The 25,563-nt window shown below is 43.6% G+C and overlaps 1 protein-coding gene across 1 annotated transcript in view; it reads right to left on the bottom strand.

Moving 5' to 3' along the window:
• Positions 1 to 25,563, bottom strand: part of GAD2 (glutamate decarboxylase 2) — a gene marked incomplete at both ends in the record, with an annotated part of 72,428 nt that overhangs the window by 40,584 nt on the left and 6,281 nt on the right. Inside the window, 4 exons of the mRNA XM_080812135.1 lie at positions 7,300 to 7,379; positions 19,885 to 20,000; positions 23,958 to 24,070; positions 24,617 to 24,707. Coding sequence (XP_080668261.1) covers positions 7,300 to 7,379; positions 19,885 to 20,000; positions 23,958 to 24,070; positions 24,617 to 24,707 — 400 coding nt within the window. The remainder of the gene's footprint in view (positions 1 to 7,299; positions 7,380 to 19,884; positions 20,001 to 23,957; positions 24,071 to 24,616; positions 24,708 to 25,563) is intronic.

Raw genomic sequence — 25,563 nt, 5'->3', positions numbered from 1 at the left:
GCTCAGAACTTTTCAGGGGCATCTCACGTCTTCAAATCTACAGTTCAAACAGCTTAGTATGGCTCATAATGTCCTTCACGACAAGGTCATTCTGACCACTTCCCCCAAGAACTTTTCAGTTCTTTGGGCAAGCCAACATCCCTCACATCCATGGCTTAGAATGTGCCATGACCTCTGCCTGGAACATTCTGTCCTTGTCATCTGGCTAATTCCCATCATGCTCCCTCTGGATGTAGAATTAGATATGTATCAATAGCAGCCTGTACTCTACCTCTCACAGCACATACCTTTCTCAGGTGTTATCACTTGTTTCAAAGTCTGCCTCTGTACACTGGACTAAGTTTTGCAGCATCTGTGACTATGTCCACCTTGCTCACCACTGTGTTCACAGTGTGTCACTCAGAGGGCTCCCACTTGCATCATATGGGAACTCCATATTCTTTTTTTTTTTAAGATTTTATTTATTTATTTGACAGACAGAGATCACAAGTAGGCAGAGAGGCAGGCAGAGAGAGGAGGAAGCGGGCTCCCCGCCGAGCAGAGAGCCTGATGCGGAGCTCAATCCCAGGACCCTGAGATTATGACCTGAGCCGAAGGCAGAGGCTTAACCCACTGAGCCACCCAGGCATCCTGGGAACTCCATATTCTTATAAATTATCATTCCTAGAAGTTTTTTCTCCTCCCCTGTCCGAACCTTTAGGAAACATCTTTTTGCTTAGTGGCCCAATCCAATTCTGAAATATCACTCAGTGTCTTTCACAAATATTTATTTTCCCTAGATATTACCTCACACTTCTATCCTTAGACACCATCAATGCAGCATTAGCTTGGATTCCACTAATTCAAAATTTGCAACTATTAGATCCAATGATACTTTTTTTTTTTTAAGATCCAATGATACTTAAAAAAAAATTTTCTTAAAGATTTTATTTATTTATTTGACAAAGCAAGACAGCAAGAGAGGGAACACAAGCAGGGGGAGTGGGAGAGGGAGATGCAGGCTTTCTACAGAGCAGGTAGCCTGATGTAGGGCTCGATCCTGGGACCCCAGGATCAGGACCTGAGCTGAAGCCAGACACTTAACAACTGAGCCACCTAGGCACCCCTAGACCCAATGATACCTGAATAAAAATTCATTAATCAAACATTCAAGTTTTTGCTTCTAAGGAAAAAGAACTCTTACGCTAGAACTTATGAAATTGAAGATTCATTTACCACATTATCCTCTTCTGAATTTAATAATTAATTTTTACAAAAATAGGACATTCTCTTTAGTTATGATACTTCACATTCACATGTAAGCCATGGTGCAATGAGATTTTCCATTGTTTTATTTTATTTATTAGAGTTAATAATAAATTTAATATGCCTCTTGATTTTCAACTTTAAAAGAACCTTTTCCGGGATGCCTGGGTGGCTCAGTTGGCTGAGCACCTGCCTTCGGCTCAGGTCATGATCCCAGCGTCCTGGGATCGAGTCCCACATCGGGCTCCTTGCTCGGCAGGGAGCCTGCTTCTCCCTCTGCCTCCCTCTGCCTCTGTCTGCCAGTGCTCACTCTCTCTCTCTCTCTCTGATAAATAAATAAATAAAATCTTAAAAAAAAATAAAAGAACCTTTTCCAAACACATGAAGATTTATTATACATTTCTCTTTCTTTAACTGAGTATCATGTTTTACTTTGAATGGGTTATCAAACTGAACCCCTGTAATGACTAATTAAGAGATAGTACCTTGCAGTATTTTCTTCCATAGGTGGCATTGGACTAGAAGACTATCATTCTTCACTAGGAAATTTCCCTTCATTGTGAGCTTCCTACTAAGTCAACTGTCTGTAGAACAAGATAAAACCTATCACCCCAGCCACTGACAGACTAATAGGGAGAGTCAGAAAGAGTTACTAAGAAATGAATGTCTTTCAACTGACAGAATGGGAGAAGATATTTGCAAACAACATATCAGATAAAGGGCTAGTATCCAAAATCTATAAAGAACTTACCAAACTCAACACCCAAAGAACAAATAATCCAATCGAGAAATGGGCAGAGGACATGAACAGACATTTCTGCAAAGAAGACATCCAAATGGCCAACAGACACATAAAAAAGTGCTCCATATCACTCGGCATCAGGGAAATACAAATCAAAACCACAGTGAGATACCACCTCACACCAGTCAGAATGGCTAAAATTAACAAGTCAGGGAATGACAGATGCTGGCGAGGATGCGGAGAAAGGAGAACCCTCCTACACTGTTGGTGGGAATGCAAGCTGGTGCAAGCACTCTGGAAAACAGCATGGAGGTTCCTCAAAAACTTGAAAATAGAGCTACCCTATGACCTAGCAATCGCACTATTGGGTATTTACCCTAAAGATACAAATGTGGTGATCCGAAGGGGCATGTGCACTCGAATGTTTATAGCAGCAATGTCCACAATAGTCAAACTATGGGAAGAACCTACATGTCCATCAATAGATGAATGGATAAAGATGATGTGGTATATATATATAATGGAATACTATACAGCCATCAAAAGAAATGAAATCTTGCCATTTGTGACGACACGGATGGAACTAGAGGGTATTATGCTTAGCGAAATAAGTCAATCAGAGAAAGGCAACGACCATATGATCTCCCTGATATGAGGAAGTTGAGAGGCAACGTGGGGAGTTTGGGGGTAGGAAAAGAATAAATGAAACAAGATGGGATTGGGAGGGAGACAAACCATAAGAGACTCTTAATCTCACAAAACAAACTGAGGGTTGCCGGGAGGAGGAGGGTCGGGAGAGGGTGGTTGGGTTATGGACATTGGGGAAGGTATGTGCTATGGTGAGTGCTGTGAAGTGTAAACCTGGCGATTCACAGACCTGTACCCCTGGGGCTAATAATATATTATATGTTAATTTAAAAAAAAAGAAATGAATGTCTTTGAGAGCAGGTCCAGGTTTATGTTTATAAAACCTGGATGAACTTTGCAAATTACATTAGGAGAAATGAGAAGGCAGGTATGCCCTTTGTTGGCCTCAAGGGATTTTCTTACCCACACATCTAACTTTCACAAGGATGTGATTAATAAAAGCAAAATGGCTGCCAAGCATGTTTTAACTGATTCTGACTGGAATGGTGGCTACAGAAGACTATCCAAAGCCTGCTCCTTGGACCCTGACCCGAAGCACTTCAATTTCACTTAATCTACTGGGCCAGACTCTCAGTCTTAAACCCATTCTAGAGAGATGATGTGAATTGTCAACACAGAATTAAAGACTACATGTAGCTACCAATACAGCTTTAATTTTTCCCCCAACATGCTTTCATACAATACTGCTGGGAGAATAAATTGGTGAAACATTTTGAAAGCCAATATGGCCTGATGTATCACTTTCCTTAAGAATACTCATATAATTTAAGTTAGCAATCATACTAAGAAATAATCCTAAATGGAGAAGCATGGGTACACATGTTCAATGAAGGACAGAAGGATTATTTATAATAGCAACACCAGAAACAGGGAAATGAACAGGAGGGGAGTAATATTTTGTATTTGCTTTCTACTACTTCATATCATTTTTAGTATTTTACACTTGTGAACACATTTAATCTTTGTAACAACCCTATGAAACAGGGCCCTTACTTTTTCCTTTTTTCAGATAAGAAAATACAAGGCACAGAGAGGGATTTACCCAAGCTAGCACTGGAGCTGAGACAGTAAGGGAGAGGGGGGCTCAAAGAGTCCAGCTCTGGAAACTGCCCTGCAAAGCACTATCATGCTTTCTCATAGGTTTTGTAATAGAGTGTGTTTGCAATAATGTGGGAAAATACTTATCATGTCTAGTTAGAAAAAGATACATGATCACAGATATGTAAATTAAAATAGGAAAAGAAAAAAACCCCAAACCTCTATGCTTAGAAAAAGAGTTTTGAGATTTAGACCCTGTCTGGTGCTACTGATTATCTTTGGATGGTGGAATGACAATTTTTCCCTGTTATTTTGTATTTTTTTAAAGGCATGTATTGCTGTTTAGATGGTAAAAAATGATCACTATTCCTCTTTAAAACCTCTCATGTGCTTCTTGCCCCCCAGGTCTGAACTGTGCAGGTCCGTTTACACACAGATACTATTTTTTAAAAATTTTTAAATTTTTGAGTAACCCCACTGTGGCGCTCGAACTCACAGCCTTGAGATCAAAAGTCACCGGCACCACTGATGGAGCCCCGCCCCCCCAACACATGGCTATTTTTTGATAAATACAACACAATACAGTAAATATATTTTCTTTATGACTTTGTTAATAATATTTTCTTTTCTCTAGCTTACTTTATTGTAAGAATATAGTATGTAATATATATAACATACAAACTATGTGTTAATTGACTGGTTATGTGATCAGTAAGGCTTCTGGTCGATAGTAGGCTCTTAGTAGTTTAGTTTCAGAGGAGTCAAAGGTTATATGTGGATTTTTGACTGCAAGGGGTGGGGAGGTTAGTGTCCCTGATCCCCATGTTTTCAACTGTACTTCCTTCCTCCTTGCTTCACTTTGTACTTCCATTGCAATTTTTTTCCCTCCTGGGCCTCATTTCTCCCCTCTTTTATTTCTTATTCATTTTGCTCTTTCTTCTTCCTCTGGTATTGTTCTCTCCTCCCTTCCCCATCCCACAAGGCTTATGACCAGAAGGAGGAAAAGCCCCCATAGCCCTAGGTGCCTGGTAGTCCCTTCCCTGTGTCCCCTCCCAACGGATGTATATGGCAGGGTAGGGCGGGGGGTGGGGAGGATTTGCAGGGGAAAGTGAGGTATTTTCCGAAAAACAAAAACAAAAACAAAAAACAGTCATTGTTTTAACATTGTGTCTTAGTGTTTTTACTGGCTTCTGAAACTGTTGACATAAAATTCTTTGACCTAAAAATTTCAGGTGACATGGCTAGCCACTTATTTTAGACCCCACTGGTTTCCCAGTATGCTCTGCTTTCTGCTCCTTTCTCTGCTGCTGGTGAACAGCAGACATCTTTTGGCATCTGTTCCTTGCAGCCTCACTTGCGCTCCCTGTTCCTGCAACTGTTTTGCTTTTCCTTCTTGCCTTTCCTTCTTTCAGGCCTGCACTTTCTCTTTGGAGCACACTTCTGCCCTCAGACCATGAGTAGCCCTCAGGCCGGCCTTTGGTTCCCAGGAATGCCTGGCTGGCTGGTTTGGTGGGTGCATCCCAAGGCCACTTGCATCCTTACAACCTGATTCTCACAGGATTAGAAGCAGCAATATCGATGCCTCGAGGAGTGGCGTGTGAGGAGTACCCTCTGTTCTCCCAGGTCATCCCTCACCCACTGGGCTTCAAGGTCAAGAACACCTGCTAACCAGACTATATTATATTAGAAGATGGAGTAGGTCTGCTAACAGGGCCTGTCTAGACCATCCTTCCCCAAACTCTAGACTCCTTATAAGAGTTGGCTACAGATTAAGAACAATATTAAAGTCATCTAAACCTTTATTCCCTGTTAACAATTTTTGCGGCCGTGCCAGTTTTCTTCTCGAATCTCAGTTCTTAAGTATCTGAGAGTACTGGTCTTAAAAAATCTTTAAAAGTCTTTAAAAGTCTTTAAAAATAACCAGTTCCAGGGTGCCTGGGTGGCTCAGGGGTTAAGTGTCTGCCTTTGGCTCAGGGATGGCTCAGGTCAGGATCCCAGGGTTCTGGGATCTGAGTCCCACATAAGGCTCCCTGCTCAGTGGGAAGCCTGCCTCTCCCTCTCCCACTCCCACTGCTTCTCTTCCCTCTCTCACTGTGTCTCTCTTTGTCAATTAAATAAATAAAATATTTTAAACCCCCCCCCCCACAAGCATTTCCTTCTTCAAAATGTGCCTGCCCTGTTCCAGTTCTTCTGATCTCCCATCCGCCTTAATGCTAAAGCCTCACAGCCAGCCTCGCTGACCCAGGTCTCTCTTTGCCTTGCTTCCCGACGGATAGTTTCCATCATGCCCTTCTCGGATAAAAAAAAAAAAATGCTTTCAGGTGACCTTGATTACTGATCCATCAAACTCAAGTGCTAAGTTTAGCGTCCTCCTACCGCAACAAGGAAAAATAAACCATCCCTCTTTCTTTCTGATTGTGAACGTGGCACGTGTTCATTGCGAACAACCAAATCAGATCAGGCAAGATGTAAAGGCGTGGACGAGAAAGTGACAATCCCTTGTACTTTTCCCTCCCGGAGAGAGATGCGTCATTAACCGTGTGTTTTGTCGAGTTTTCAAAATCCCACATGGCCCACCAGGCTTGCCATGGCTCTTCCTCCTCGACACCCCTGGTCACACCGCTTTCCTCGCTGGAATCCCACAAGCTCAGTCCTACTTCTGGGGCTTTGCTTGTGGGGTTCAGCCCTCTGTGATGGCGCCCATACTTCCCCTCCATCCATTCAGTTCATCCCTCACTTTGAAAACCCTTTGAAAACACAAGTCTTGCTTGCTGCGCGGAGCCTTCCAAGCTCTACCAATCTACACAAGAGGTGTTCTGTGCCACAGGATTCAACCCTGTAACTGTGTCCTTTAGGCGGCACCCCAGCTCCCTTAGATCACAGACTGTCAGGGAAACGGGATGATGCCTTATGCTTTTGTGGAGCCTGAAGACATGGTGGGCAAACATAAAATCTGCCTAATAAATACAAATAAAAAATAGATGGCTAATTGAGTAGCTTCCTTTTAATTTGGTGAAATTGCTTACTCAGCTCTTTAGAGATTAAATTAATTCTTTATCAGTTCTAGTGAAGATTTACATGGATATGCTAGAAATGCTTTTTAATCCTACACCTATTTCCAGATTACCTATGAGGTTTGAGCACCCATTAAGGCAGGGATTTTCCCTCGGAGAGCTCTTTGGTTCCAGCACAAAGTGGACGAGTTTCTGGGGGCATCATTTACTTCCTGCTCACTAAACTGTCCCCACTCCTGTAATCGGTCCATCCATCTCACACCATCCACGGCACCTGGAATGACGACACTTCCAGAAATCGATGCTCAAACTGCTGGTTGTTGCTTAAGGGCCCAGATGACGAAATCCCCCCCACACCTTCTTGGTGAAGGATATTGTGACTGATTTAACACAGGTTCCAATTCAGTCAAGGGCCATGGAAGGCTCCACGGCACTGAAGAACGACACCCCAGGACTCCAAGCAAGAGCCCACATGAAAAAGAAAAGCGAACAGCAAGCCGGGAGGGAGGCGGGTTTGCCCCCCACCCCACAGTCCACGCCTGCGTTTGGACTAAGAGGTACACGTGTGGAGTCGCAAACTGCCAACCAATGAGGCTACAGATGCGTACTCACCTCTCATCGCATTTAATCAGAATCACGCTGTCGGTTCCGATCCCCAGAGCTGCAGCTCCCTTCTTGAGAGAAAAATGACTCTGTTAAAAAAATATATATATATTTGTAATTAGTTGCCCATAAATTCAAAAAAGACCTCAGCTGGTCTTTTTCCTCCTTTTATTTCTAATCTCCCTCAACAGCCTGGATTGCTGAGAGAAGATGGCATCTCTCCGCCGAGCTTTTTTAAAAACTGTGGTAAAATCTACATAACATAGGATTTGCCACCTTAACCATTTTTAAGTGTACAGTTCCATGGCCTTAAGGACATTTACATGGCTGTGCAGCCCTCACCACCGGCCACCTCTGGCATTCGTTTCATCTTGTCACAGGGAAATTCTGTACCCATTGAACGGTAACTCTTCATGCCTCTTTCCCTCAGCCCCCCCGGCAACCCCCGTTCTACTTCCTGTTTCTATGAATTTGACTACATTAAGTGCCTCATGTATGTGGAACCGTGTAGGATTTGTTGTCTTGTGACTGGCTTATTTCGCTCAGCGCAGTGGCTCTGAGGTTCATTCCTGTTGTAGAATGTGTGAGAATTCCCTTCCTTTTTTAAGGCTGAATCCTATTCATTGTAGGTATACCCACATTTCTTTTTTTTTTTTTAAAGATTTTATTTATTTATTTGACAGAGAGAGACCACAAGTAGACAGAGAGGCAGGCAGAGAGAGAGAGAGAGAGGAAAGCAGGCTCCCTGCTGAGCAGAGAGCCCGATGCGGGACTCGATCCCAGGACCCTGGGATCATGACCTGAGCCGAAGGCAGCAGCTTAACCCACTGAGCCACCCAGGTGCCCGGTATACCCACATTTCCATGCGACCGTCAGTGGGTACTGGGGTGGCTTCCACCTTTTGGCCATGAGGGATAATGGCGCTATGAGCGAGGGTGTACAAACATCTCTTCGAGACCTGCTTTCCATTCTTTTGGGTGTATCCTCAGAAATGGAACTGCTGGATCATATGGTCATTCTATTTTTGACGAATTGCCATCCTAGTTCCCACAGCAGCTGCACCTTTTTGTGTCCCCACCAGCAGGGCTCAATGATTCTAATTTCTCCACAACCTTGTCAAGAGTTTTTATTTTTTTGATACTAGTCATTCAGATGGGGGTGGGGCAATACCTCATTAGGGTTTCGATTTGTATTTCCCTAATGATTAGCGACATTGAGTATCTTCTTAAGGCTCATTGGCCCTTTGTACATCATCTTTAAAGAAATGTCTCTATGAGGGGCTCCTGGGTGGCTCAGTGGGTTAAGCCTCTGCCTTCGGCTCCGGTCACGATCTCAGGGTCCCGGGCTCAAGCCCCGCATCGGGCTCTCTGCTCCCCAGGGAGCCTGCTTCCTCCTCTCTCTCTCTGTCTGCCTCTCCGCCTACTTGTGATCTCTGTCTGTCAAATAAATAAATAAAATCTTAAAAAAAAAAAAGGAAATGTCTCTATGAGTCCTTTGCCCATTTTTGAATGGGTGGTTTTGTGGTGGGGGTTGTTGAACTCACCTGAGTTTCTGGATGAAGATAACAAGACCCTGGGACTTTTAAATGGACCTGCCATCCCAACACATGGTATTCCAAGCCACTTTTACATATAAGACATAAAAACAAGCCAACTGCCTCCAGGAACTAAGTACTGTATGGTTTCCAGGCTTTTATTTTCCTACCGGGAGATGACACTCAGTCTCTGTCAAGTTTAGTGAAACTGGGGGCACTCAAGTAAGAGAAGTTCAGTCCAGCACTCTCTTCATCCCAGACTTGTTGGGGAGTTAATGCCAGTGCAGGCCATGGCTCGGCCTGAAGGGGGACCAGGGAGAAGACACCAGTCCCTGGCTTGGGCAGGACGGTGTGCAGAGAAAGGCCACACTGACAAGCCACCGCCAGATCTTTGTGCTTTTGGGTACAGAATCCCGGGTAGGATGCTGAATCTCAATGGCTGTAATCATGGGGTAATTTGGAGCGCTGAGAGAGGCTAACGTAAACCCAGCTGTATGGCATCTGCCCAGCAGCCTCTTACTATTAACTACAGATCATTAAGCTGTCCAAAAGGAGGGCTGCTTCCTCAATTTACATCTCCAAAGGGTTGCTGACTGGAATTTTAAGTTATCGGTCCAGAGTGTCCTCTCCCTGAATGCCCACTTTTGACTCATCTGAATTCTTAAATACGCAGCACAGTCACTGTTAACATGTGTATTTTTAGGGGATGTGTCTGATAAGCAAGAAGAAATCACATTTCTAACAGTGGCCAATAACGTGAACCAAGACACGAGGCACCGCCTAGAGGAGTTTAAAGGGCCCAGTGTAGCTGAGACGTGGTGAGAAGGGGCCATTAGCTCATTTTACAAACTCAGAAAGACAAAGTAGACGATCCTTCCTGCGATACCTGGAAACTAGGAGAGAAAGCTTAACTGAGTTTGTAACAGTGAATGATAACAACAACAACAACAACAAACAGAAGTGCTCCCTCTTGCATGGTTAGCAGATCCCTGGGAGGCCCCCAGAAGAATGAGCTGGCGGGGGTTGGGGGGGGGGACATCAGTGTGTCACTGCAGGGAGGGCACAGAACAGAGGAGCCAGCTGTCCACTGAGCAAGCACAAGGCCTCTCAGTGAATGAGCTTGAAAGCACTGCTCAAATCAAACGCGCACAGAGACCAGACTTGAACATTTCCTAAGCCAGACAAAAGCCAGTTTAGTCATACAAGCAAAGCTTAATTTAGCTTATTTTGCATGACAAATGAGGCTAACGACCTGGGTCACATCACGCTTATGCCTCTGAACATCATAACTGAAACTTAAATTCTTCCCCCAAATTGATAGGAGGTAACCACTAACCAATTCACTTTCATTGAAGAAAATTCTAATGTTGTTACCAATCCCTGTGAAGAATTAACTGTGCCTCCCTCTGAGCTCCCTAAGCTGCTTTATAACAAAATTCTCTGAGTCTCAAGCTCATGTTTTGGTTTCAGGGCTCCCAGTTTGCAAACTGCCTTTTTTTGGTGTGTGCACAATAAACCTTAACTAATTACTACTTCAGTGATTCCTTGCTTTTACTTCTGTCTCTATTTCAGTCCTAAACCTCCAAACGGCAAATTGAGGCCAACTAAGAGATCTGGTGCACCTGGTCAATGAGAGGCAGTAGTCTTGTCTGGTCTTTAATGAGAAAGAATAGGGATGCTCAAATGAGCAATTACCTAGGATAATTGATCACTGTAGCAAACGTCACACACTTAAAGAAAAACACAGGCCCGAAGAGAAAGCTTCGAGATGGGGAATGAAGGTGATAAGAGGCATGAAAATAGACCATCAGGGACCGAACACTGAGCCTGTTTACATTTTTGGGAAAGGGAACAGGGAAATCACTAGATGTTATCCACAAATAGCAAGGACCATGGCAAGCAAGGAGCCAGAGAGGGGGGAAAAAAAACAAACAAACTACCTAATGAGGAAGAAACAGTGAAAACAGCTTCAATAGCACGTCTCCGTCCTGGTGAGACAGCACAAGGGAAATCATTTTTAATCCTTGGCACTACGTTTTTTTTTTTTTTTTTTTTTTTTTTTTAAAGATTTTATTTATTTATTTGTCAGAGAGAGAGAGAGAGAGACAGCGAGCACAGGCAGACAGAGTGGCAGAGGGAGAAGCAGGCTCCCCGTGGAGCAAGGAGCCCGATGTGGGACTCGATCCCAGGACGCGGGGATCATGACCCGAGCCGAAGGCAGCCGCTTAACCAACTGAGCCACCCAGGCGTCCCTAATCCTTGGCACTACGTTTAATGGAACTACTTGTTGATGAACCACAGCAGAGCAGCAGCCTGGAAGCCAAAGAGCCCAGAAACCAGCATCTGGAGAGAGCTCAGAGGATGCCTGCTCATGAGCAGTGGGCAACAGGGACATGTGGTGTCAAGATGAGGGAAAAGGGATTGATGGCTCAGGGTGGCTTCAGAAGGTAAAGCTATGAACAAACATTGAAAGCCACAGGGAGTCAGATGTGTCCCCAAATCATCAAGGCCCTGGTAATGATCAGTCATTCATCACTAGAATGGCTGGGGGTGCGGGGGTGCGCCTGGGTAGCTCAGTCGGTTAAGCGTCTGCCTTCAGCTCAGGTCATGATCCCAGGGTCCTGGGATTGAGCCCCACATTGGGCTCTCTGCACAGCTGGGAGTCTCCTTCTCCCTCTCCCACTTCCCCCCTGCTTGTGCTCTCTCTCTCTCTCTCTTCAAATAAATAAATAAAATCTTTAAAAAATGGCTGGGGAATGAGTTAATGAATATCCCCCACATCTCCTCCACCCTGATTTTGGAAAAATAATAGACTTGATTGATAGAACCCAGTGCTTATTTAGAACTAACTCGTATTTTTATTTGGGTAACAGATGTTCAAACCCATCTGATTTTTATTTTTTACTAAAGAAAAACTTTGAGGTTGATGGAAGATTAATTTCTTGATCTTTTAAACAATATCATAAGTAATCTAGATACAGGTTACATGATTCAGCGGACATTTGAAAGATGTGCAAATGACCATGGGGTATTATAGTTATAAAATAATTGTAATTAAAAAGTAAGCAGGCTTTCTGGGCTTGAGGAGGATGAGATTATCCAGAGTAAGAAAGCGTGAGAGTAGAGCCCATAGGCTGAGGCCGGGGCATGAGCTCCGTCATTCCATCCAGCCCTGTGACTGGGGTGCGCATCTGCTGCTTGCTTCTGTAATGGGGACAATAAATCTGTCCTGTCTTTAGGGATGGTGAGAGAATGAGGGGAGCGGTGGAAAGCTCTGAGACAAACCACTCAGTCTCTTGACATGCTGGTTTCTCTCCCTCTATTGCAATTTAGATAAGCAGTTTGGAAAGCCACAGTAACTATTTCAAGCCATTGTTGGTCACATCCAGATACTTAACTGAGACACAGATTCAACTGCCTGGTGGACCACAGGGCTTCAGGGAAAGCCTCTGCTAAGCCCGGAGACACAAAGGTTATTAAAACAGCCCTCAGTCTCTGGCTACCTCCTCTATCTCGTCTCCCGCCTCCCCTCCTTTTGCTCTCTCTACCTGCTGGAACTGGACTCCCCAGTCTTCGGTGAGCTCGCTAAATTTGTTTCTCTCAGTCTTTGTATTTGTATTTTCCATTTCTCGGAAAATCCTTTCCTCAGAGATATGTATGTGTGTGTATATATATATATATATATTTTTTTAAGATTTTATTTATTTATTTGACAGAGGTCACAAGTAGGCAGAGAGGCAGGCAGAGAGAGAGGAGGAAGCAGGCTCCCTGCTGAGCAGAGAGCCCGATGCGGGGCTCCATCCCAGGACCCTGGGATCATGACCTGAGCTGAAGGCAGAGGCTCAACCCACTGAGCCACCCAGGCGCCCCCTTCCCTCAGATATTTATGTGGTTCCCTCTCTCATTTGATGTAGGTCCCTGTGACTATATATCCTCTCCACAGAGACCTTTTATGACCATCTTGTCAAATAGTCCTCTTCTGCCCTATTCTCTTGTCAGCATGTGACGTTAGAGTAAATATTTGCTTACTATCTGTCCCCTACTAGAACATAGGTTGCATGAGGGCAAGGACTTTGGTGGTTGGTTTAGCAAATATTTATTATTAGCAAATATTGATTGAATTTGACCATATGCTTAGAGAACAAGTCCAGAAAAATGTCCACTCCTTATTGCCATCAATCTCTGGCCATAAATCCCAATATTGAGGTGTGGCTATAGTAATTAGAGCCAATCGTGGGCTAAATAGACCCTAACACCTCTCATCTGAAGCCCACTGTAAAAGCAAGTCCAGAGATCTTCTTGGCACCCACCCCAAAAGGCCCAAGATAGGGTCCTTCCCAAGTAGGAAGCAGCTATAGGCCCTTCTAGCCAGAGCAGCTGCTTTGGGGAAGAAGCAACTCATAAGTTCAAAAAAAGAAAGAAAAAGGGCATACTAAGTTGGAAATCTCAGCTCTTTATTCTTCTGACATTCTGCCAAAAGCTCTATCTTCTAGCCCTAAGGCCTATTGATTTTTGGACTTGAACGCCTTTGTGAATGGAGTGAATGAGGTGTGTGTAGAGCTATAGAACAGAGATGAATGGGGTGGGGGCTTACACATCAGGACCCCCAACAAATAGGTCCTAAAGCCCACCAATGAATGAGCTGAAATCTGCTTCTTTGATCCCTCCACATGCTTTGGACACCCCGCCCCACTCAGCGACATTGGGACTAACAGTCTTCCTCTTCTCCACACTTCCCCCACACATTCATTGATTTGTTCTCTATACATCCTGGGATTCGAGGAAAATGATAGCTTTTTCTGCCTTAGACAGACTCGTAGTACTTGTCCTTACTTTTATTCATCAAGTGGCCTTAAAAGAGCGTTCTGCTTTCTAAAGCATCTGATTTACAAAGAAGCTGGTACTCTGTGAGACCACTTCATTGATTTCTAATTATAATGATCTGGAGGATAGGGGATCCCCAAACCATGTTCTCAGAGACTCTGTGTGATACTGACGTGATATGGATCTGGCACAAGGCGTTTCTGGGAGGCTGCTACTGATTACTCACAGTTGTACAGTGTAAAGTCACCCATTGTGAATTTGTGCCCTAAGTAAGTCCTAAAAGAATGGTGTGTACCAAGATTAACTCAACTTGACATGAGGAGAGATCCAAGGATGACATCTGGTGACAAATGTGGACGTCAGCACTGGGCATGAATTCAGTTATATAGTGATGACTCAGTGTCATCTCAGGGGCACTGAGAAGAGTGACTGTCCCCTCCAGACCCCCATTATTTCCTTCCCTCACTGTACAATATGTGCCTCTTGAGAGCAGGCACTGGGTCTCTCCTGTTCACTGTTGTCTGCCCATTGCCTGAGGCAATGCCTGGCACAGAGCCCACTGAGCGAACAGAGGATGTCTAAAGAACATACCCACTGCCCCATGGCCACACTGTGCCTTCCTGCCTCCTGCCTTTGTCTCCTACTGCAATGGAAACACCCCCACAAAAGGCCACACCTAGGTTTTACCCATCACTTACAGGACTCTCAGGCTCTTTCCTGAGAGTAGGTCTTGATGGGATTGAATAGAAGGAGAAAATAACACAGGGGGGATGAGGGCCCTGAAATGAACAGGAGGTGGGAATGCAGAGGCTGAGGGTAACCTGCATTTAGCTCACAATTTCACTTACTGAAGTTCTGTCAGACTAAACTTCTGTCTAATGGAGAGCATTACATGGGAGCTGTCTTTCCAAGCTGCCTGGGTCACTGTAAGTTCGTTTTTTTTTTTTTAAACATAAAAAACATCTGTTTTTGGAATGGAGCCCTCTCACGTAGTGTTGTGATATGAAAACCATCTTTCTAAACAATTATTACAATCATCTCCTTGTGTAAGTGGGCTGAGGCCATGAGGGGTCTCAGCAGAACGTCGGTGACTGGCTGTGAAGAGTGGAGTGAGTTGTGTTGATTTGCCTAAAAGATCCCACTACCTATTCTGATTATGAAGAACATTTTTCCTAGATGCAAATACGCTGTTTCACTGAGACTATTTCTGGGAGAGCTTGTTGCACACAAAGAAATAAGAGGAATTTGTAATGAAGCTTGTTGGGGCTTTCAAAGGATTCAAGCAGAGATGTGAATTATTCAGCCAGAGTCTTAACTTCCCTCTAAACCTAGTTTCAAGAAGGGACAGTAAACTCATCAGAGTAATTTTTGCCAAGATCCTCTATTACTGAAGATTTGGTGACAAGGATGAGATTCCAGCAAAGAACGAGTATGGAATCAGACAATCTTTAAAATTCTTTCCAATTCTGATTTTTTGTGATTCCATATTGGGGAGGAAAATAGTCTTAAAACTCTTTACTCAGAGCTTAAATGCTATCTCTTGTTTCAACTCAGTGATGATATTTACTTCTTCTAATGTTCTTCATAGCAATACTATTTGTTTAATTTAGTCCTATTCAGAATTTCTAGAAAACAGTTGGATTTGAACAAACAGAAAAATGTAATAGCTCGACCTCCTTATCAACAAAGAGAAACTTCTTGTCTGAGTTGGTGTCCAGAAAAGGGATGGGTAGCTTTTGGGGTGCAACAGAGACAGTGAGGGCCATTTAGTAAACAAAAGATGACCCTTCCCTTCCTCAGTGTGTGATGTTTCTCAATGTCATTTCCATCCCTATGGCTCTATACACATGTCGAGTTTTAAACTCAGTGCTCAGACTAGAAGAAAGGACAGTAACTTGACCTGGATCAATAGATCAGGAAATTAAATTAGAACTAGAATAACCAACATGTGGAAAATAAGGTTTTAGCAAGGATGCTACAAGTGAATTTAGAGCAGCCAGCTAGAGTGGTGTAGAGGTCACCCAACCCAGTAGTTGAAAGAACAGTGTTGGGATTGTCAGGAAACTGAGGCTCAAGGTCTGACTCTGCCACTGACTGGCTAAAAACCCTGGGCAAAGGGGCGCCTGGGTGGCTCAGTGGGTTAAAGCCTCTGCCTTTGGCTCAGGTCATGATCCCAGGGTCCTGGGATCGAGCCCCGCATCGGGCTCTCTGCTCAGTGGGGAGCCTGCTTCCTCCTCTCTCTCTGCCTGCCTCTCTGCCTACTTATGATCTCTGTCTGTCAAATAAATAAATAAAATCTTAAAAAAAAAAAACAAAAAACCCTGGGCAAAGCATCTCCCACCTCTTGGATTTGGGTTCCTCATCTATAAGTAAGGTTGTGGGGTTTTAAAATTTTTTACCTAATATTTATGTAGTGTTTCCTACATCCCAGGAGCTGAGGTGAGTTGTTTTAAAAAATAATCTCATTTGATTCTCAAAAGTCTTGGGCCTTGGAAACTCTCAAAGAGCTTTGAGAGAGACAATACTTGAAGCAGCTTCTGCCATAGCCTTTGGTCTTCCCTCTCTCCACTGGATCCCAAAGCAGCTTTCCCACTACTGTTTCTCCCTGCAGGTCAAGGGACTCAGGAATGAAACCTCCACGCAAAGATGGAAATTGTCTGGCCTGGAGAAAAGGCATTACATGAATTGATAATCTTTTTCAGCTTGTGGAGATCTATTTCTGGGGCTGGTGGAGTCAAGGTAATTGTTAAACTTGGAAAGACTAAGGGAATGTATGGCAGGCCTGAAGCTGGAAGGAATTACACTAAGTGATGAATGGAATAGGAATGGAATGGCCCTGAGGTCTAGAACCCAGAAGGACCTAGATATAGAGATCATGTTACCTCTTAACCCAAATCTTCATGGGCAAGGCTACTTCAAGGGTTCATCTGTCCAGAATGGTTTGGATCAAGTGGTCAATGAGACACAGCAGTGCTTTAAATGAGCTCTAAATGTCCCCTCCAGTCCAGCCCCGTGAGATAAGTGTTTTTGTTTGTTTTATTTTTAGTGAGGAGAGTAATAATTTAGCAACAAAGTCACATTACCAGAAAAGATCTTGGTGGAAATTTTACTTGGGAAGGTATAAAATGCCAAGTTAACTGATGGACTGTGGCATACAAGATGTTGTTGCTCAATCTTTTGATTTGATTTCTACATAGGTAGTTGGGGCAGGGACCTCACTGGCCTGGGAGTCAGGAAACCTATTTAATCCCAGCTCTAACTACGGCCTCTTTATTCAAAAATGCTAATAATAATCTCTGCTCTGCCTGTCCTACAAGAATGTCGTGAGAATCAAATGAGCTAATGTATATTGGAAATGTGGTGGAAACAGTCAAATAGTTGTAGGATATCAGGTATCATAAATTAGATATCACAAATTAGATATCATAAATTAGAAAAAGAGTTCATCTGTCAAAAAATAGGTATAGAGGTGTACCTGGGTGGCTCAGTGGGTTAAACCTCTGCCTTCAGCTCAGGTCATGATCTCAGGGTCCTGGGATTGAGCTCCACATTGGGCTCTCTGCTCTGTGGGGAGCCTGCTTCCCCCTCTCCATCTGCCTGCCTCTCTGCCTGCTTGTGATCTCTCTCTCTCTCTCTCAGTCAAATAAATAAAATCTTTAAAAAATAGGTATAGAGTTAGAACCAATTGGTATTTTAGGAAAGGTTCATAATTCAAATGTTCTTTCATAATTATGTGCATGGATAAAGGTACAAGAAGGAGGAGGAAGAATGGAATGGCTGTTGTATACCTGAATCACCTTTCCTCCACTTAGAAGTCAAGAATTAGCCTCTTAGTTTGCTGTAGCAAGAAATGGAGGCATAGCATAGAATTTTTCTCAAACCACATGACCTGGGCTTTGTGAGGAAGTTTAAGTCAATTTCCATGAAGCTTGAGCCAAGAAATTCACACGAAACTAGAGAGCACAGGGCAGCTTTCTGGTTGACCAAACTCATTTCAGGTTGTGCAAACAGCAGGGAAGCCAAAAGAAGATGCTCAGTATAAGATCATCTGAGCTTTTTGAGACTGAGAATAGAGTAACATTTAACTATTTAGAGGTACAATAGTATAGGGAAATAGTAACTGGAAAAAATATATCATGGTTTTCTCTCCCGAGAAGCTGAAAAATGAAAATTGTCTCATGGTGAGGTACTGGCTTAATAGGTTGAATAATGCTCTTCCCGCAAAGATGTTCACATCCTAATCCTTGAAACCTAAGAATATGTTACCTTACGTGGCAAAAGTTACTTTGAAGATGTGATTAAGCTAAGGGTCTTGGGTTGGGAGATTGTCCTAGGTTATGTGGGTGGACCCAATGTCATCACAAAGGATCTTTGTGATAGGGGTAGGGAAGAGAGAACCAGAGAAGATGTGGTGACAGAAGCAGAGGTCCGGGAGAGAGAGATTTGAAGATGTTCAGCTACTGGTTTTGAATTAGAAGAAGGGGCTATGAACCAAGCCAGGCAGGTAGCCTCTAGAAGGTAAAAAAACAAGGACATGGGTTCTCCCCTACTGTCTCCAAAGGAACAGAGCATTGCCTGACCCATTATAGATTTCTGACTTCCAGAACTATATGTTTGCGGTAATTTTTAAAGTAGCAATAGGAAAGCAATAGGAAAGTAGCAAATAGGAAAGCAAAGGCAGGTAATTTCAGGCTGTGAACGTCTCTGCTAAATTTGACCTTTGTAAGGTGAGGAAGGACAAAGGAACAAAACAAGAAAATGATAAAAACATGACTAAAAACAGGATGCTGAAGAAAATTTGTTAACATAAATCACTAGTTTCTTTGATTCTATGGCTACTGCTATGGTTCTGAATTGTATTCACTGGTTTCTCATTTGTACTTGCCATTTGCTTCCACACACACACACACACACACACACAGCACTTAAAGCAGAAAAATTAAAGTTCCATGGAGATGTGCCTTGACTCCCACTATAACTCCCCGCCTCTCCCCACTGATGTCTCTTTACAGGAATCTCTCATTTCCCTATAGACCCCTATACCCTCCCCATCTCCTATTTCCCCCACAATCAGAGGTCTTTTTGATCTTCTCTGAGGCAACTCTTTTCCAGACCTGAGGCTACTCTGAGGCAGAGGTTGTGAAGGAAAAATCTTAGGTAATGCTTACTAACGTCTAGCAAGAACAGCCTCTGGTTTACTGCAGGGCTGTGTGGTGGGAGAATTTGGAGCCAAGATGTTGCTCAAACAGCTACAAAGTGTAGCTTTGAGCTTGTGTGTGTGTTTTTTTTTAATATTTTATTTATTTATTTGACAGAGAGAGATCACAAGTAGGCAGAGAGGCAGGCAGAGAGAGAGGAGGAAGCAGACTCCCCGCCGAGCAGACAGCCCGATATGGGGCTCGATCCCAGGACCCTGAGATCATGACCTGAGCCGAAGGCAGAGGCTTAACCCACTGAGCCACCCAGGCGCCCCTTGTGTGTGGTTTTATCTCTGCACAGGAAGGAAAGCTGGAGGCCTAGCAGAGGGAAGCCATCTAGCTTGGGAACAGGGTGGGCCACTTTATTCAATGTGTCCTCGGAGGTAGGGAGAATGGCTTTAACTCTTTGAAAGCCATGGGAAGAATATGAAGTACTATGCTGTGGCGCTCAGCGAGGAAGACCCGGCTCTCAGCATCCCGCCTGGCCAGAAGCCTAGCAGGACGCAGGAGGCTGTAATGGGCTGAGACAGAACTGACCCGAAGATCAGATATGACAGATAGGACCGCTAGGCCATTTCTCCAGAGTGGTGAATCCTCTGGTTAAGTCCGCCAAAGATAAGCATTAAATGGTGCAAGGCACTGTTAGGGTAGAATATTTGGTCAGAATTTTCATACAGAAAGATTGTTATCAGTGGGACACTCCGGAGGTTTGAGTTATGTAGTCATGGCATCAGTCGTCCAAACGAGTTCATAGTCACTTTGGCCTCTCCTCTCTTCCTTCCCCTACCCCCCACAACATTATTACAGAAAAATGATGTGTAGAAACTAGGAGTAAAACATCCTGCTTTCTCTTTGAGGGTTTTCCTACATTTCAAAGAGAAAGGGGTTCACCCCATTGTGCCACTCAACTGTGCTCTCCCCTCATTCTCTCCCAAGAAGTATCTACTCACTGGGGATAAAGCATTTCCAAATATGACTCTTTCCACTTGGGCTTTACAGACTATAACCTCAACCTTGGAAAGAACAGAAACAACGTACGTGCTCTGATGTGAAGGCAATGAGCCTGGGAACAGCAGCCATTCCTTTCTCCTTGACTTCTGGGAACATCTTAAAGCGTGCAATCAGCATGGCATACATGTTAGATATAGCGCCACCTAAAGGAAGTAACAGCAACACACAGTGACCTTTTCTAGTCCCTATCAACATCATTTCACATGCAAGCACCATTCTTTATTTCCATTGACCTAGACTCCTCCTTGGACACAGGGAAAGGCCATATTTATTGGTTATTCTTTGAACTGAATCCTCAACTCAGACTGAATCCTCAGGCTAGGAGGGTCAAGAGAAGGGAGCATCGGGCCAAACCACAGGACACATGCCACCCCTTCATATCCCAACTAAACAGAACTGCCAACTGATTCTGCTTTTGCTGGGACTCCTTTGAAGAGGTTCTTTAGAACTGAGAAATTATTGCCTTCCTTCGCACCATGTGAATGTGGTCATTCTTCATTAGGCCTGTGGAAATCTTACTTTTATCCTGATGGAGAAAACATTTCTTTTCGTTTTGACTCAGGCAATGCCTGAATTGTGCTAAGACGAGTCTGTTGTAGCTAATGGTACGTGCTCTGATGTGGTGGTGGTGGTGTGGACTGTTAATTCCATAATTCTCATAGAATGAGAATAAACACCCAAGCCCATTTCATCATACTCATCTGTGCATTTCCCTAGAAATTCTTTCCACTCAAAGACATCACAGAAATATAATTGTAATAGCTGAACAAAATCTTATTTCATAATGATAAGAAAACACAAAACTAAGGGAATTTTAAGTCTATGTTGAATTGCCTTTCCTGTGTCGTCCTAAGATTGTCAAGGATTTCATACCATAACATTTGTATCTTAAAGTAAGGTCTCCAACAAAGAAAAGTGAGCTTTCCCCCAAGATTGTTGGAAAGTCTAGAATTTTTGCAATACAAGATGAAGACAGGTTGTTGTGCATGCAAATGGAGATGATGACATGGAAACTGGGACATCATGAGGCAGAGTGAGGCCACTATCTCCTCCTTTCCCATAAGGGACACACTGGGTTTTGAGTTCCCTTCCCTTTGGGTGGCTGAGGAGCGGAGAGCTCTTTGTACCAAACTGAATGGCTCACAGAGGGCCATGACTTTTGCCTCATGCACCCTGGGTCCTGAAGCAAGCAGGCAGCCTGCCCCTGGCTCTGTCTTCAGTCAGAATAAGGGCAATTTCTACGTCTTCTGAACCCCAGAGACATGGGGCAAGCAGAATCCAGGTCAGGCCTGCTTTGAGCAGACACCTTGTCTACAAGGGCTGAGGTTGTAGGATGCTGCTGGGAAAGGGACCAGCTCTTAAAGGAAATTCTACTCCATCTGATGGTTTTTCAGTCTCGGTACTTCGTGATATTTGGGCATGAGAACGGCTTGTTGGGCGGGGTGGGGGGGTGCTGTTCTGTGCACTGCAGGGTGTATAACAGCATCCCTGACTGTTATCCATTAGAGGCTGCTAGTACTACCTGCCTCCTCCCCACCCCCACCCAGCTGTGACAATGGAGAACTTCTCCATTCATGGCCAAATGTCCCCTAGCGGGTAACGAGAGCCTCAGCGGGAGAAGCACTGCCCCAGTTGTTCTTGTGAGAGAGGCTGGGGAGAAAGGAGGCAGGAGAAAAAAGGAAAGATGAACACAAAGAAAACACATCACATGGCACAGTTATTCAAGAACGTTCCAGCTCTACCTTGCCACTCCTCATTTTGCCTCCTCACTCCAACTATTCTCTGTCTAAAGATCCAGGAGCCCTGAGATACATGAAGAAGATTCTGGATCATTAGAGCAGACTGCTTTGTGCCACCCAGACAGGAGGACAGATGCATCTTGAGAGGAAGGATGCAAAAACGAGCTCTGAATCGTCAGGAAAGTCCCGTTAGACAGGGAAAGGTTTGTGACTAAGCCAACATATCCCTTTCTTCTCCTTTGGTCCTTCATGACTTGCTGAGGAGTGAGGAATACTCCAGCTGTCTTCGGCTCCCAGGCATAGGTGACATCACATAAACAGATTTCTTCTAGAAGTTCCAGAGACCTTTCCACGAAGCCTCTAGATGTTATAGACGGAGGTGTAAAGTAAACTGAGCTGAGCTATATATTCAAGTCACAGACCTAGATCTCTGTGTTTAGTCCCAGGCAATAGGACTTTCAGATCTCAGGCACATACGAGGTATGATTTCCCCTATCCCCACTCCTTAAATTGTAAGACCCTATATCCTAGGAGTAAGGCTGGAGGCTACCTGGAAAGGCATCCATTTGCAAGCGAGGATGCTATAATCCATCTCTCCTCTGTAATGCCTTGCAGAGAGCAGAGCAGAAACCGGTTGCCAATGTCCTTTTCTTCTGTCCCCTCCCCACTTTGCAATGTCTACATTATACTTAGCATGACATCAGTGGCTCCCATCTTGACATGAGAGAATATGGATCTTTAGGATCCAAGGAAGGAGCCCCATGATCAAGGTTAAGTCTTTCCACATGATCATCTTCTGTCATTGATGGGGGCGTCCATACTTAGCAGAACTGCCAAAGAGGGTTCTTTCTCTGGGTGTATATTTTCTGGGGCAAGGGGGTTCCAAGAACAGCTAAATTAGGCCTGGCCCAAGCCCCCTTAGCCAAGCTTTCAGGGTCAGCAGGAGCAGCTGTTCTCTTGTCTCTCCTGGGGACCACTAAAGAGAACTCAGGATGCTCAGTCATATAACCAACCTTGTAAGAGGAAGAATAGAGATAGAAACAATGTTGATCTTTGAACACTACCTAGTTCCTCATGAAAAATACCTTAAGAGCCTCAGTTCCAGGCAATGATGACAAAGTTCCCTCCATGGGGAATGGTTTTCCAAAGGAAGACTGAGTTCCCTTACAAAATAAAGGCTAGCTTTAAATTCATCACAGCTGGTGTTTAATGGAAAAAAAAAAAAGGCTAATTTTCCCTTCCATTTAACTAACATGTTTTCCTTCAGCACCTGAAAAATGGTGTTGTATCTTTAAAAGCATAAAATATAATAGCAGATCTGAGCTTGTAGGTAAGGCTGCTTAATTGAAGCCCTACCCTGGAGGCCACTTTTGCCTGCCTATCATTTCTTCTTTCAACCTGTTCTTTATTTTCTCTCTCCCTCATCATCCACTTGTCTCTGTGGGTTTGCGGAAGGGACATCCTGACATGGCCCTTGCTGACATAATGGCAGGTGTGGCTGTGGCCTCCCCAGTCTCCGTGCACGGGGTGCCGGCCCCATTCTGAGGACCCTCTCCTGCCGCTGATTAGGTGACGGTCTGCGCACCAGGTTTATTTTCCACGGGTCAGTGACTCTCCCTCCCAACCGCCTTTCTAACTTCTATTTCTTCTCCGCGTCAAAACCAAGGTCACATACAGATCCGGAACCAAGGGCAAGGCTTTTTTGTGTCAGGTTGATTCTCTTGGCTGCAAGAGATGTGAACAATGGAGTTTAGAATCCAGTGGCTGGTGATAAAAAGGTTTCTTGCAGAGTGCAAGAAGAGAAGGCGAGAGAAGCCTCTGGAAGGAATCAGCACCCTCTGTTTCAGCTTTAAGAAATGGTTTCCCATGTCACTCTCTGCCCCCCTTGAAATTAATGTAAATCAGCTTCTCTGGTTGTTACTTGAAAGGGACAGAGTACCTACGCTCTATTACATAGCTGTGCCTCATAATGCATCCTGAAACAGAGAAGGCTTTATTAAATGAGGCTACCTTTTCACTAATTGTGGGAAGAGTTTCAGAGAGTGAACTCCCTTATGAGGAATCTTTATTCTTCTGTTCCTCATGATCCATACATCTTCTAGATAGGATCACAGTAGAAAGGCTGGGTAAATTTCCACCCGTTTATCCTCTTTCTGAACACAAGTAACTATTGCTCAAGCATGGGGAGTTGGCTTGGAAGCATGGTCAATGGTCATGTATTATCACACTCATTCTTTTGATCAACATAACCTATTTAACATAAGCAGAAATGCAGACTAGGTATTTAATCGCTCCTGTGTTCATAATGAGGCACTGCATATCAGAAGAAAAAATACAAAGAAAGTTTGAAATATCATATACCAGGAGAAAATATCCCGTCGCCAGAGCCCCCTGGCCAGCCAATGATTTCTCTCATTTTCTTTAGCGTGACATATTCCAAGAGCACAAAGACTGGAGCAATTTCATAGGTGAACCTGAAATGTAGTAATGGTCACATTTTATGTATGTAGCTTGAAGAAATACTTCACTGTTACAACATCTATAGAACTACTGTACATCCCTTTTCAAACTCTACATTCACAAAGGTTTTGATTATAACATTGAACAGAGAGAAAATTATGTCTTCTTAAAGGTTGCCCATTTTTCTATATTCCTAAACTTAAGAGCTTAATGCCCAAGGGTCATTTATCATATTGAATAAATAAAGAACATTACAGAGTAATACTGTTTAAAAGACATCATCTGGTCCCGTTTCTTGTTCACATTATACATAATTATAAATCCAAAATGCCAAAGAAAGTGCCTTTTGTGTTTGAAAAATGTTATATAACTTTGATTGCATAAAAGATACATCAGGACTCTTAAGTTAAAGTGAACACCCATATACTTCTGAAGTTTGTATCACTATGTTAGGGGCTACCTAATTAAAAAGAGATTTTCACATGAGAAGTAGAATAAAGACCATGAACTCTCACTAATAATTATCCTGGATTTAAAAAAAAATACATTTAACGACTTACATGTTCGTGTTTGCTGTTGATGTCAGCCAGTCTGCTGCTAATCCAACCATATCCAGTCCAGTGGAAAGTTGATTGAAATATCTGGGATGCCCTGAATATAATGGAAAACCAGAATCAGGACTGCATCCAGTGAAACTAAATGCCTCTCAAACACTGGGTTGCTCCAGCTAAAGAACCTTGAAATATCCTTCAGTAATAGGAAATCCATATTCAGAAACCCATCATGTGCGTGCACAAGCAGGCCTGCACACGTGCGCGTGCGTGTGTGTGTGTGTGTGTGTGTGTACGTGCATTCACGCAGACACACCCAAAAGGAGCATTTCATCTAACAAGGGGGACTACTTTGGGTTTCGGTATTTTTTAAAACACCCTCTAAAAAAAACTTCCCCTAAACATTATCCTATAAAAAAAATAACAAGTAGGGTTTGCAATGCGTATGCTAGTTTATTTCCTAGCATTCCTTCAATACATTTGCAAACTGAAATGCTCATGTAATCCAAAGCTATTCTTGTTTACACTCGTGCTGCTAAAAATCCTTTTTTGTTGAAGTTGTTCCGGGAATCAGTCATATCATGACATCCGCCAGGCATGCCAACATTCGTAATGATATCAGTGACAAATGACTGATGATTACAGAAGACAAGGCAAAAATGGGAAAATAGGACATTCTGTTGAGTGATTTGTCCTGGATTCAAAAGGTGATGATTGCCTATAGAGGGCATGGGCAAATCTAATTCTTGTTGATTCTTTTTGGTCCAAATATTTGATTACAAACAACAGAACTCCTTCACAGTTGTGATTTAAAATAAAGCGGGATACAGTCAACATCACTGCCCTGTCAACAAGATACATGAAGATATATTCAATGGGCCGACAAGTCCATTAGCAAGGCTTATCTAATTAACTTCTAGATTTCTCTAAAACTCTCTAAAGGAGTTGACATCCAA

Source organism: Martes martes, assembly GCF_963455335.1.
Source record: "Martes martes genome assembly, chromosome: 8".
NCBI classification, from domain to species: Eukaryota; Metazoa; Chordata; class Mammalia; order Carnivora; family Mustelidae; genus Martes; species Martes martes.
Note: the sequence above shows the minus strand (reverse complement) of the source record. Positions and strands in the feature narration are given on the sequence as shown.